The sequence below is a fragment of the Seriola dumerili genome, unplaced genomic scaffold (genome assembly GCF_002260705.1).
Source record: "Seriola dumerili isolate Sdu_G_001 unplaced genomic scaffold, Sdu_1.0 BDQW01000050.1, whole genome shotgun sequence".
Classification (NCBI taxonomy): domain Eukaryota; kingdom Metazoa; phylum Chordata; class Actinopteri; order Carangiformes; family Carangidae; genus Seriola; species Seriola dumerili.
In genome coordinates this window covers 1,155,123-1,169,992 of record NW_019174305.1, presented here as the reverse complement: position 1 = coordinate 1,169,992, position 14,870 = coordinate 1,155,123, and the positions used below count along the sequence as shown (strand labels likewise).

Genomic DNA, 14,870 nt, shown 5'->3' with positions numbered 1-14,870 from the left:
TCTCTATGATGAAGTGCATATTTCTCTCCACGTCTGACCACACCCATCAAACATGCTGCATCAGAAATGACATGGACCTGAAACTTTGAAGAGGAGAGGACAGTGCCTGAGTGAAATACTGACGTTTATCTTGATATTGAATGAAATGAAATTCATCTGTAATGAAAAAACTGTCTAATCTCACTGAATGGCAGGTCCTTTCTTCATTATTTATTTATTTGTTTTCTAATTAGCCTATCATTATTAATATAATTATTTCTGCATTAGCTGCATTTCAGCAGCATCCAGCTGCATTATAGTTCTGTGCAATATTTACTTTATAATACACCATCCCAACAGAACAAAATAACACTATTTCATTATGTAAACGTAGATTAAATGCAGAGTCACTGCTTGTTGAATTGATATAATCATGTCATTATGGCAAATAATAAAATAAAAAGTAAAAAGTTTCATCTGAAATAGGCTACATAATAATTAGTCACAAATGAAAAGGTGACTATTAAAATTGAATTATTATTATAGCCTATAAATGCATCTAAAATCTCTGTTGTAGTTTGCGTTTTGAACGAATACCCTGAAGCATTTATTTATTTATCTATTCATTTATTTATTTACCTCTGGATGGGGACCAGATCTGTCCTCCCCGGTCTGTGTCGTCCCTCCATCCTCTGACGGGCCAGCCCTCCTCCGTCCCGCCCTCAGTTCGACTCCGCTCCGGCAGCATCCGTCTCTGCACCGGGACACACACACACACACACATACACACACACTCTCACACACACTCACACATACGCAAAGAGGCTGCGGGGGAAAAGAGAAGAGGCGACAGAACCGGAGGAAGGGAAGAATCAGTCAAGCTGCTGCTGCTCCACAGTGTGAAGGAGCTCCGTGTTTTACGCAGCCACCAACACGCGGCTGTCCTTCATTATTTAAACTGGAGATCACAGCGGTGATCCGCCGGAGGTCCCACACGAAGAGATGCATCCTGCGGGGCAGTGAGGGCAGGAACATGATTTGATCCTCGCTGTGGATACATCCAGTCGGTTTTGTTGACGATAAGAGGGAGCATGAAGTTTGCGGTCGCGGTGTTGTGCTTCTCCCTGGTTCTCGGGAGGGCTACTATGCAAGGTAAGGAACACATCCGTCCCGCACACTGCTTCATGACGGAGAAAGAGTTTTTTTTATTAAGAAGCGATCATATCGTTTAATTCAGGTGTGATTGCACTTTTAATGGTGTGCGAGTCAGCAGGAGCAGATGACGGGGGTCAGGTGAGAGGAGTAAATTCATCATTTATTAAAGGACGGGAGCGCAGCGCCCTCCTGGGAACTGAGGACGGGCTGAATAACACGCTCCAGGAGAGGAATGAGGGACAATATGACATTTAATAAAAGAGAAAAGAATTCCCTCACACAATAACGCTGTTATTCGAGTTTGTCTCGTAGGTTTATGTTGTGGAAAGTGAAGAATGAGTTATTGTGTCAGTGTGGTGTTGAGCTACAGAAAGGCTCTCTCTCTCTCTCTCTCTCTCTCTCTCGCTCTCTCTCTCTCTCCATCTCTCAGTGTGTGTGTGTGTGTGTGTGTGTTGATATCAGCTTACTGTAAAGCATTTACACTACTCTAATCTTGAGATGGAGAGGCTCTTGGCAGCACATGCTGTAAATCCTCCTGGCTGTAGAGCTACTGTATAAGCGTGCGCCTGTGAGAAAGAGCCAGGGACAGAGGGAGAGGGGCTGGTGAGATGATAAGTTGATGAAAATGATTAATCCACCTTCAGTGACCAATTAGCTGTCCCAGTGTCAGTCCACACTTAAATTCCTGAGGAAGCACATATTAAACTGACACTAATCCTGTTTTGATTAATGGCACCTCCTGGAATCAGATTGGACTGAGAACCTTTTTTTCACTCACTACTGTCGCCATACAGATCTGTCCAAGTTCACGTCTGAGATCTTTGCCTCCAACTCAGTACATCAGAGGTTGATTTAGAGAGTGTCTTTCCAGAAATAATGTTCCTTTTTACTCAGGATAATTCACGGACCTCATTGGCAACAGTTTCCACAAGGACTATTTGTTTCAGCAGAAAGTAGTTCCAGTGAAGACTGCTCTGATGTGCTGTGCGTGTGTAGGCTGGGTACAGTAATACTGCACACATGTGGTCACCTCTGGTCATGTGGTGAGCAGTGTCTTTGACACTGTGTGAGCCAACATGTGCGGGCACGTGCGCTCTCACACTGTAACAGTACATTGCTCAAGGGTATTATGACTGATGGGGTTAGCCATTGTGAGAAGTCTTGGCTCCCCTAGAGGCACCTGTCCTGTTGCATTGTGGGCACATCAGTAAAGCTTGCCTCTCCTCTCCCCTCTCTTCCTCTATGTTTCTCTTGTTTCTTGCCTGCTGTTACCAGTGGTGTGAGAGCATCTCGTTCAGTGAGACCTACTTTCAGAAAAGGAACAAAAACAAAGTTAAATTTCATTTTCACGATAGCGTGTAAAGAAAAGATAATAATAAAAGGTTCCCCTTTGGTTCCCCTGTCATCCTATTACCCCTCTCAGTGGTATATCCCACTGTGGTTCCACAGTGAACAGATGGTGGCGGTGTCAAAGTGATCATACCACTGTGGCGCTAATGGGGTGTTTCAGATTGAGGAGGAGGCAGGGTGTGTGTTTGGATTCTGGGTCACCCCTGTGTCTCTGTCAATCATCAGCAAACTCTCTTTTACATGCACATGCACACATGTATAGTGTGTGCACGTGCTGTACATTGTCTTCTTATGTCGGCCGTACAGACAGTACCTGCATACCTGCATATACAAAGACACAAAGACACGCCAATGCATCATAATCTCCTCACAGGGATTCAACCCCACCCCCCAAGCAATCAGACCGTACGGTCTAATCAATACTCTCCCCTTCACCTCTGCTCAATCAACTAAACACACACAAACACACACATACACACACACGGTCACTCAGCCTCTGTCTAAATGAGGCAGCAGGTTCTTGTAGAAGAATCCATCCCCACCGTGTTTGACTAGTTTGGCTCCTGTGTTTTTGTTGATGAGCATCTTGAGGCAGAGCTGCTTCCCGTAGAGATGGTAGATAGGATTCAGCTGACGTACTCTAATGCCCCGTAACAAACTGAGTGCTGTACAGGGGATCTGATGCAATGGGAGGTAATCTGTCTGAACAAGATGTGTACTTTAAGTCCAGATTCCAAAACACTCAGAGAGAAAAAAGGAGGAGACTGAGGAAGCGCAAAAATAAGGGTTCGCTTGTGTCACACACACACACACACACACACACACACACACACACACACACATTTGTCTGAATATTCAGCACCTGTGAGGACATTTAATCATTCCCTAACCCGGCCTGTCATGACAGCATGCATAACATTACACCTATGACACAGTTTCATTAGAAATTTCAGTTTGTTGGCCAAGTAGGAAAACGTGTGGACAACCCTAACCCTAGCTCCAGGCTGCATGAGCCGCTACTGGCGCAACACACCTCGATCTCCAACTGAGAAACATGTTATATCTCTGGTTTGGCTGCAACAATCTGAATCCTTTTTTTGAAGGTTTGTCCATCGACATTGTTATAGGAGAGCGATGCTAAATCAGTACTCTTTTAATTATAAAGTTTGTGATGTTTCTCTTATTGTCGACAGGTTCCGTGAAAAGACCAAAACCAACAATGTTTTGGTCGTACTAACTAGTAATAACCTGTGCATCCGAGGTGTGATATAGTGTATCACTCTGTGCCACTGAGCTCCATCGTTCATTAAACAAAAAAAGACAGTGGGTGACATGTTTCCTCAGAACACACGCACTGGGAAGACAAGCCCACAAGAATAAGGTTTGCTAAAAACCACAGTGCCAAGCTATTTTAGAAAATTACTGAGCCTTTGAAAAAATTGAAACAATTTTTGTGACCATTCGGAACAAAGTAGGGCTTGGTGCAAAGGCTGCATCCACAAGTTTTAGTTTAATAACACATCTCTTTTGCTACGTTTACACCTGGTGTCCACACTACTCCAGAGTTTTCCTTTGGAAAACGCTGTGGGACCTGTTTCAGTCTGGAAACTCCAGGCTTGCATTTTAGTCTGGACGGACAGAAACGGAGACTCTTGGAAACAATGACATAGACACCCACAGTCGCTCCCTGATTGGGTCTTATCAGCCTCGACTACCAGTGGTGAAAGCAGAATGAATAATGAATTACAAGTGTTACTGACCTTGCTGTCTTTGCTAGCAGCTGTTGTGCATTCGCATATTAACGCCACGACTGTCTTTGCTGTTCTTCGTTAGTATTTTAGTATTATTAATATTTTTGTTGCAGAGTAGACAGTCTTCTTACACCGGCTCACGCGTGCCCAGTGTACATGAACGGTCATGTATGAATGCGTTTTCAGGTGTGATAGTATGGACGGAGCTCGTTTCTGATACGGAGCTAAAACGTTTTAAAATGGAAAAGTATCAGTGTGGACGTAGTGTATGTGCCGCAGACAGATAGGGAAGTCAGAAAGTACTGAGAGACGGACTAACATGTTGATTTTGGTCTTTTCATCCAAAAATATAAAATAAGCCATGCTTATCTTGAAAATAAAACATGTTAAAAAGAAATAGCCTAACCCTAACTCATGAAAACCGACTCAACACCAAACAGGTGTCATGTCAACTTCATAGTAATGTTAGAAAACATGGAGCTTTCACCTTTTGTCCTTTCCTTCCTGACTGCTGACCGTAATAATAACCTTTCCAAGAGAATACTAATAACTTCAGTCCCGTCCCTGAAATAGCCTCTGGAAAAAGTGACAACAACTTAATCATGAAATACAGACAAACATATAGCAAGAAAATGAAATTATTATTGTACCATTTCCCTCTCCACCCCTGAGGTGTTTGTTCAGGACGCTTCATGCTTTTAGTCAGAGAAATTCCTCTCTTTGCAGCAGCAGCATACACATTATCAATTAATGTATGTAGCATACAGGCTGTGAGGGAATGTCTTGCTTAGTATAGACTCTTATGTTCAGAAACAAGTTGAGATGGAAATTTGTTTTCTCTCCTCTATCTGTTTTGCTGTCTGTTCTCATTCCCTTTGCCCGAGTTAACTTCTCCTTCAGACCCAACCTCTTCCCTGCCCCCTCGTTCTGTCTCTCTCAGACACCGGAGGGAATTGCTCTGGGTCACTGTGTCTCACTCCTTCCCTTATCAGCTCTTTCCACTCTTCAGCTCCATTCCCCCTGTTTGAGAGGGGCTGTTGATTCGAACTCTCGTTTCTGTCTATCAGACTCTGTTGCTACACCACCACTGGCAGTGCCAAATATCGCCCTCTTATGTGGACAAATGCTCTGAGCTCTGAGCTGATAGAGCCACTGAGTTACTGTGGGAGTAGCTCAAGTACAAATACCACATAATGCTCTGAGCATCCAGCGAATGCCACTGTCATCTTCGTCTTAGTTACACACAGTGAGTAACAGAGCAGAGGTTCGGTGTCTTGTGGCATATACTATAACCCTTGATGAGCCGTTAGAACCAAGCACGTGAACACTAAGTCACTAAATAATCCTTTAACAGTCTGACTACTAGACTGCACCACTGTGTTTTGACTGAACGCATGGTGCTCCTCTATCCTCTCTGGGTTTTACCTACACAGAGGTTTCAACAGAGAAGTGAAATCTAACCAAACTGAATTGCACATTATACATTTTATCTGCCCTGGAAAACATCATAGTGTGTTTTCTGTAATTGTCTACCTAAGAGACCTGATATCTCCCAGCTGTCTGCACTTGAATGGCGGCTGGCGAAGTGAAAGCACTGTTCCTTCATTGTACTGTCTCCTGCTCAGAGCGAGCGCCACTCTTTAACTGACTATTATGTCTTGTGCCTGACTGCACAAAGCGCTCTGAGCTCAGCTCATCTCCCCTGGCCATTGTTCTGTCTGAGGTGATCATGTCAACATGATCATTTTGTCAGCCTTGGGAGCTTAGATGCATTCGCTCGGCCATGACCAGCTGTCAGGTCAGGGTTGACTCTGTGTGTGTGTGTGTGTGTGTGTGTGTGTGTGTGTGTGTGTGTGTGTGTGTGTGTGTGTGTGTGTGTGTGTTAGACTCTTAGGCCCTGACTTCAATTTTCCATCCACTTCCTTTTGAGACTCTGGAGAGGTGATTCACTTTGTTCATGCACAACTGTGTCTCTGTATGTTCAAAATCATGTAAGAGTGGGAAGAAGATGACATTCATGTGCACATCTGTCTGTACATCTGTGCACATATATATTACATGTATTACGGAGTTAACTAGCCATATAGCTAATATTTTTGCATTATCAATGAGATACTTTACTAATGTCTGAAAATAAAGGAAAATGCCTACAGTCGCCCACAGTCCAATGTAGCTTTCTCAAATTTCTTATTTTGTCCAGCACAGGCCAAAACAAACAATTTCAATTTACAATGATGTGAAACAAGGAGAATCAGCAAATACTCACACAAAAGCAGTGAATGTTTTTAGCGGCATGGTGCTTGGGTTGACAATGTTGGTCGGACAGACCACCACTTTGGTCCAGTGTGAAATATCTTAACAGCTATCAGATGGATTGTCATAACATTTTTTATAGCCATTCATGGTACCCAGAGGATGAATCCTAATGACTTTGATGGTTTTTTTCCCTCTAGCGCCACCTGTCACTCAATATTTAGATGGATTGGAACAGAATATTGTGACAGACAGTCATGATTCCCATTCCTTATAACATTGGTGACCCCCTGACCTTCCCTCTACTGCCACCACGTGGTTGACATTTGTGGTTTTAAATGGGATGTCATCAACAACTTTATGATGGATAGTCATTCAGTTTGATACAGACATTTACGCCCCAGTCAGAGTGAACCAAGCCCTTAGTTTTTCATTTACTGCATCATCAGGTCAAAACTTCAATCTGTTCAATACTTTGGTTTATGACCCAAACACCTGCAAAACTAATGACATCCCCATCAGCCTAAGGTGTACTTTGTGCTTAGTGATTAAAAGCAAATGTTAGCTTGGTAACACTAAACTAAGATGTGAACATGGTCAATAGTATATCTGCATACAGCTGCAACAATTACTTGATTAATTGATCAGTTGCTGCTTTTCTTGGTCTTACATTATTGTAAATTATATAGACTTCAGGCTTTTGGGCTGTTGATTGAACAAAACAAGACATTTTTGATGCCATCTTGCTAGCATATGTAGACCTTTACCCTTGTTGCACTTATAAAACACTTAAATTATTAATCAGTTATCAATATAGTTGCCAAAAGCAGATTAATGTAGCATTAATTGACTAATTTACTTTGTTGTAGCACTTATCGTATCCGTAGCTACAATGTCGTTTTATGCACAAAACCACTCACTTCTGTCTCGTGTCCTCGTCCCTGCAGCTCAGGAGGACTTTGTGTCGCTGGCTGAGATGGAGGATTCCTTGTTGAGGAACCTTTTCAGGGGTTATCAGAAGTGGGTGCGGCCTGTCCAGCACGCCAATGACACCATCACTGTACGCTTCGGCCTGAAGATCTCACAGCTGGTTGATGTGGTAAGGACACACCACACACAGATACACAAACGCACAGGAAGGACGTAGGATATAGAAATGTCAGGTTATTTCAGCTTTACTTTATATGGGTAGAACAGGTCGCGTAGAGAATATTAAGCTCATTTATGCGCAATCCTTATTGTTCAGTTTGATTTTGTCCATTTCTTGACAGCAAAATCAATACCATGCATTTTTTTAATTATCGAACAGATCTTGATTTGAACGTTTGTGTCTTATTTGTATGCAGCTTGTGTTCACACTTTACATTTTTAGTCATATTGACAGTGGAAGGACAGAAGAAGGTCAATCAGTAAAATCTGCCTTCGAAAAGTCAATCAAAAGCTTAATGTTTTGTATTCAGTCCTTGTGTTGGGCCATAGCTGGGATTTTAGAAAATACTGATACTCACCAATTCCCTCAAAATACACCCTCTACCCACCTTTGAACCAGAAACCAAAAAGAAGCTCTTGCATTTTTTTTTTTAAATTAGGTTAAATTATTCAGTTATACTAGGAGGTTTCAAAACCTTCTCCACACTACTAGGTGGACATGCTGAGGCCTTTAATCACTCATTTTTAGGCCTAATCGTACTCAAACATGTTGTATATTTAAACCATGTGCAAGTTTTAAATGAGAGAATGTAAACTCACTCCAGGTTACAAAAACAAAATAAAATAAAGATACTGAAGACATAACTTCAGTATTCTCAACAATAGCTCCCGCCCTGTCCTTGCCATATATTATGTATTATATTCATATTAGATAGATGAGGGCATTTGAACTGTCTCTATGGCGATTACATCCTTGGCGCCCTTGAACAAACTGGAGCCAGACGTGGAGGCTTCAATGCTTCCAGGAGGCCAAACATGGCACACCATCTGAACGCTGTGTGCACCTGTTAAGCAAACTCACTACCTTTTGTAACGTGGTTAATAAAATCTTGTTATGGTCTAATGAGGGTTGGTGGTTATTATTTTTGGAATGAGAGGAGGAAAGGAAGGAGGGAGGAAGGAAGGAGGGGAGGAAATGAAACTTAACATCACTGAGACGGTACCCAGAGCAGGAGGAAAATACCAAGAAGGTGAGAGAGGGTGGTTATTAGGGGAGGTCAGCAGAGGAACTGTAGCACAGAGGCTGCATTAAAGAAGTGTGAGTATAAATCAGTAGGAGGGTGAGGAGCCCAGGGATTTAAAGTGCCAAAGACAGGACGAGACGGTAAAGAGGAGAGGAGGGAAGGTTAAAAGAGAGGTCCAAAGTGGTCTTTCATAGTAGCAGTCAGAGGATGTAATGTGGCCATCAGGCTGCGAGGAAGCAGATCACATTCATTATTTAAGGGCACACACACACTCGCGCACACACACTCACGCACACACAAAATCTGCTCCCCCCAACTCCACAGAGGGCCCCATTTTGACTACATCAGCATTTGATGATTGTACTCCTGGCATGCAGAAATTACATTTGGGAGAGTGCCATCTTGTGGTATTCTCACTAAACTACTGTTATATTTCCAAAAAAAAAGAAGAAAAAAACCATCTCAGATCAATTCGTATTCACAGAGGACGGGTGTGCAATCAGCTTTGCCTCAGCGCTTGTCGAAAGCAAACAAATCACAAAATCTATCCCAAAGATTTTCCTTTTACACCAGTTTTACTTTTTACATTTCTGCAAGGATCTTCCTGTACCCGCTTTCAGCTTACATTGAAAACCTCTGAATTTCTCCTCCTCCTCTTATTCCGTTTCCACCGCCCTCTTTTTGTGTCTCTCTCAGTTGTTTTTGTACAGTGCATGTCAATACTTCATTCTGGCCAAAAGAAGCAGCTGTGCATATATCAGTTTTGGCAGTGATGTGGTCATTGAGGAGAAACTTCTGCATCTCTCGCTCTCATTAATTGGTGCAGATATATTCTAAAGGCACTTAACCCCCGAGCTGTTCCAGTCCACTTTCATTGTGGCAAGCAAGCGAAGCAATTAACCCACTTTGAAAAAAAAAACTTCCTTTCTAACTAGGTTTAAGTGCTTTCTTTCATCTCACTCAATTTTTTGTCTCCAGCTCAAGTTTGCTCTTCACCTCCTCATTAGCCTCTTTTGTCGTTCACAGCGAGCACCGCAAAGATTTCTAAACAATGAACACAAATGTCTTCCCTTTTTCCTGCAGGATGAAAAGAACCAGCTGATGACGACAAATGTCTGGCTCTGGCAGGTAAGGATGAAGACTACCCATACTGATGTGCTACCCTCACAACTGTGAAAAATTCAGTATATACTACAGAAAATATACTTTTGTATACTACAGAAATATAGCTGATGAATCCATTGGAAATATCTTTTTAATCAATTACAAAATCTTAAAAATATATCAAGAATAAATGTCAAATAATTGATTTTAAAATAACACTATTGGTTCATGAAACACTGAATGTTTTAGGGCCAAAACACATTTCTCAACTTTACGAACCATCCAGACCTCTGAGGCCATCTAGCACAGGTTTTCAGACTAAACATGGAAGAGCAGCATTCAGTCTTTATGGAACCACATAGCTGGAACAAACACCCATAAAACTTGAGATATGCTCCAACTTTCAGTTCTTTCACACTGAGGTATAAACCTTCCTATTTGCCACCCATTTGCCTTTTATTACATTAGATTTGAGGCTTCTTATTCATATTTAATATCTTACTCTGCAGCTGCACTGTAAATTTTATTTTCCTGTTTTATCTGTTTTATTCCATTCTAGTTTACTTTTATCTTCTTTTTAATTTTATGTTTTTCCTTTTTTGATGTGCTGTTTTATATCACTTGGTGTTTCTCTCATCTTAATACCTTTCATGTGTAGCACTTTGAATGGCCTTGTCATTGGAAAGTGTCTTACAAATAAACCTGTCTTGCTAAAGATAAATTAATTTACTCAATAAGATGTTCACAGATGCACAAACATGATTGTGAACGTGGCAATAAGCAAACTGAGGAAAAGTATTCCACAAAAAACGCACAGTACTTTCCATTTGCTATGTGCAGTCCGGTGCTGTCCATGGTGCTGAAGTGGAAAAGCTGCACCTGCAACTCTATTATATAATCATACTAAAATGCATTGCTATGTATTTATTTTTTTTAGGAGTGGGTTGATGTGAAGCTGAAGTGGAACCCAGATGACTATGGAGGCATTACCTCCATTAGAGTGCCCTCAGAGACCATATGGCTGCCTGACATCGTCCTGTATGAAAAGTGAGTTATGCAGCACTCTGCCCATTTGTAAGCCTAATCAATTTTCCTTCCCTCACTGCTGTCTCTGCCACTTCCTCCTCCTCTGTATTCATTCACATCTAAGCTGGCCCTCTTTTTTCGATGACTCTTTCCTTACCACCTTCTCTCCTCCCTCCCTTCACAGTGCGGACGGTCGCTTTGAGGGTTCCCTGATGACCAAAGCCATTGTGCGCTGGGATGGCACCATAACATGGACTCCACCTGCCAGCTACAAGTCCTCCTGCACCATGGACGTCACCTTCTTCCCTTTCGACCGACAGAACTGCTCCATGAAGTTCGGCTCCTGGACTTACGATGGAAACATGGTGGACCTGGTCCTGGTGGACCACTACGTGGACCGTAAAGACTTCTTCGATAACGGCGAGTGGGAGATCCTAAACGCCACAGGAGTAAAGGGGAGCAGGAGGGATGGGGTGTACTGGTACCCGTTTGTCACCTACTCCTTCATCCTCAAGAGGTTGCCCTTGTTCTACACTCTCTTCCTCATCATCCCATGCCTCGGTCTGTCCTTTCTGACTGTGCTGGTGTTCTATTTGCCATCAGACGAAGGAGAGAAACTGTCGCTTTCCACATCTGTGCTGGTGTCACTCACTGTGTTCCTCTTGGTCATAGAAGAAATCATCCCTTCATCCTCAAAGGTGTGTTGCCCAAAGGCTTTTTCTGTTGAGAGCTATGTTCAGTCCAAATTTTTTGCTGGGCTGGATTATTTTTTGTGTTCAGTTATCCGCATTGTAATCTTAATTGCAGTATGCCCTAATTAACACAGATCACTGTCCCAGCCCTATCAATTACCTGCAACTTACACTAAATCTCAACTCAATTAACAGGCTACTGACTTCAGATGTACCTCGGTCCATAGAGGACTCTGGAAAAGCAGAGTGCAGAATGTTGCCCAAATTCTCTCTCTATATGCTATTATAGCTTATTATATATGATTATAGAAGACACGGCAGTGGTGAAATATAAATTCAGGTCCTGGAAGTAGCAATACTTGAATGTTAAAATAGTAAGTAAAAGTAAAGGTCCTGTATTCAAAATATTTCTTGAGTAAAAGTACAAAACTGTCACCAGCAACATGTATTTCAAATATCCAAACAAGAAAGTTAAAAAGGCCTGTATCAGAGTGTAAACAGAGCAGCTCTAAGCAGCCACATAAGTGAAAACACCTGTGCAGGTATGCAGAGCCTCTGATCTATAACAGTGCACTGTAACTTCATGTGTAATTGATCATATGTTTTATATCTTAAATCAAAGTACCTAACAACTAAAGCTGTTAAAAGCCCTGCACACCCTTTATACACCTACACAGGTGTTTTCACTCATGTTGTCTGTTAAAACAATGTGAGCGTGTACAGTCATAGAGCTGCTGAAGTGAGACAACTGGAGTACAAGTACAAGTGACTCATAATAATGATTATAAAAATAAAAATAATATTATTATTATAAACTTTATTTAAGTAGCACCTTTGAAAATAATGTTACAATGCCCTAATAAAATAAAAAAAATTAAACAACGTCACACCTCTTCTAAAAAGGGAACCATCAAATCAAAGAAAAAACAAACAAACTTGTACCCAAGACAGGAAGTGCTTCAGAAGTGATCAGTAAAATCTTAAAATCAACTCTAGAAGTGACTGGAAACCAGTGAAAAGAAAAGAGGTTGGAACAGGAGTTATGTAATCTTGTCTTGAAGGCGTGATATTGATTTATGGCTGACCCCTGAATACAGAGAAATGCAATAATCAATACGTGACGATATAAAAAGATGTACGACCTTCTCAAGGTCAGCACGAGAAAGGAAAGACCTGATTTTGGAGATTATTCTCAGTTGGAGGAAGCATTACTGCACAGCTCAAAAACTACACTGCTCCTGAACAGTCACCTTCAGCAGTTGTTAGAAAAAGATCATTAGTTACTTTTATGAAGGCTGTTAAAGTGCTGTGACTAGCGAAGGAAAGAAACCAGAGTGTTATTTAAATGATTGAAACAAACGAACACAAACTTACTATGGAGAATAAACTCCTGTCCTTTTTTCCGTCTCAGGTAATCCCACTGATTGGAGAGTATCTGCTCTTCATCATGATATTCGTCACCTTCTCCATCATCGTTACCGTCTTTGTCATTAATGTCCACCACCGCTCCTCTGCAACCTACCACCCCATGGCTCCCTGGGTAAAGAGCCTCTTCCTTCAGAGACTGCCCAGACTGCTGTGTATGAGGGGCCACACTGACAGGTAACAGAGATAATGCATGATCAACTGTGATTAATATATCTGCCTGTACACATTAGAAAGCACACGTGTGACATCATTTTAACGGTAACTGATTCTGTTATTTGCAGATACCACTATCCAGATATGGAGATGCGCAGCCCGGAGCTGAAGACCCGCAGAGGCGCAGGGAGGAGGGGGGTTCCTGGCCACAGTGGCGTCCAGCAGAGAGGCCCCCTCGGAGGGAAGGAGGATGAGAACCAAGCCTGGCTGGCCATGCTGGAGAAGGCCACGAATTCAGTTCGCTACATCAGCCGTCACATCAAAAAGGAGCACTTCATACGAGAGGTGACGGAGGGCGTGAGCTGGATGTGTTTGCGTGCATGTTGTATTATGTCCTCTTTGAAACTTTTATACTGTTACAGCTGTGCGCTTACTACAAGTTCACTGCTAATTTGTGTCTCATTTGCTCGACTCAGTACGAGTTCAGTAAGATCACAGAGTAGTTGTGTCCTGAATGAAGGATGTTTACACTGTCTCTCTTGCTCTGTCTACTCCTTTCTCTCTCTCTCTGTCTGTCTGTCTCTTTCTCCCTCTCAGGTAGTACAAGACTGGAAGTTCGTGGCTCAGGTGTTGGACAGGATTTTCCTGTGGGCTTTCCTCACAGTGTCAATACTAGGAACTGTCCTAATCTTCACTCCTGCTCTGCAGATGTACCTCAGCACACCTTGATGAACACACTCACACTTACTCACACACTCCTGTTTACCAGTTTGTCTTTAACTATGATTTATTGATAAAGCCCGATAAAACATTCATACTGTGTATTTCTGTTGTAGAAACAAGCTCGAGCTACAAACTTTTACCTCCCTACAGTATGGTTTGCAGCTTGTAATGATGACTGGGAACTGGAATGTTTTAGATGCAACTTGTCATTCATTGTAAGGAGCATGCACAGGAGTGCAAAGGAGTGAGAGCAATAAGCAGGTTATGGTAGCGTGTATGATTTGAATATACCTGTTTGTATAACTGTGACATTGTAATTATACATACAAAAACATGCACAATATCACTTCATGAATAATGAGTTTTTGTGTGTCACATGCACCTTGTTGTCCAGCCAGTTGTACTCTACTGTATGTGCTGTAATGATGCTCACAAAAAAAAAAGAAATCTGATGTACAAAACCAATTTTTCAGTGTGGTTTTCATTCTGCTTACATCCAGGCAAAGTAGGCAACTAGCCCAGGGCCCCAACACTCTCAGGGGGCCCTCAGGGTGGTTGCTACTGGTTTTACTGACACAACTTTAAACTGTAATAACTTGTTGGAATGTAAACGGTAAATTTTCCTTGATAATACTCTTTGCACCACAAAGTACATTTGTAAATCAAATGATAGGGACCTCAACTTGACACCTGCTTTATTACATAATCTTATGATCCCAGTTCATAGAAGGGCACTGAGCTAAAAATCATATTCAAAGCTTTTATTGTGCTTGTACGTATGTTACATATTTCTGAATAAATGCCACAAACTAATTGCTAAATACCAAAAAATAAATAAATTCTGGATCAATACATTACAGACAGAGATACACAGATGCCGTATTGTACAACCATAAAATAAATTATTTAAAAAATCCTTACAGTGTATTCAGTGATATGATATTCTGCAACATTTTATTTTAAAGTTTATTCTATTTGAGTGAAATCTTTAAAACTCCAGGAATTATTAATGTGGCAAATGAGCAGCAATCTAATAACATGTCATCTATAAATAAATAAATAGGGATGGATTAAAAGGAAAC

General features: G+C 41.7%; 1 protein-coding gene across 1 annotated transcript; it reads left to right on the top strand.

The window, feature by feature from the left end:
• The first annotated feature begins 884 nt into the window (after positions 1–884).
• LOC111217904 (neuronal acetylcholine receptor subunit non-alpha-3) lies at positions 885–14,209 on the top strand. Its single transcript, XM_022739927.1, has 8 exons — positions 885–1,131; positions 7,436–7,587; positions 9,746–9,790; positions 10,704–10,813; positions 10,977–11,490; positions 12,896–13,086; positions 13,194–13,410; positions 13,663–14,209. The coding sequence occupies exons 1-8, from the start codon at positions 1,071–1,073 to the stop codon at positions 13,792–13,794; spliced, it is 1,422 nt and encodes a 473-aa protein (XP_022595648.1). The 5' UTR covers positions 885–1,070; the 3' UTR covers positions 13,795–14,209.
• The last annotated feature ends 661 nt before the right edge of the window (positions 14,210–14,870 follow it).

What these genes read in the sequence shown, in the direction of transcription:
- LOC111217904 (XM_022739927.1), top strand. Translation starts at nt 1,071, where the DNA reads ATGAAGTTTGCGGTCGCGGTGTTGTGCTTCTCCCTGGTTCTCGGGAGG. An exon ending in TCTCACAGCTGGTTGATGTG is followed by an intron (nt 7,588 to 9,745) that starts GTAAGGACACAC and finishes TTTTTCCTGCAG; the next exon opens with GATGAAAAGAACCAGCTGAT. An exon ending in TCATCCCTTCATCCTCAAAG is followed by an intron (nt 11,491 to 12,895) that starts GTGTGTTGCCCA and finishes TTTCCGTCTCAG; the next exon opens with GTAATCCCACTGATTGGAGA.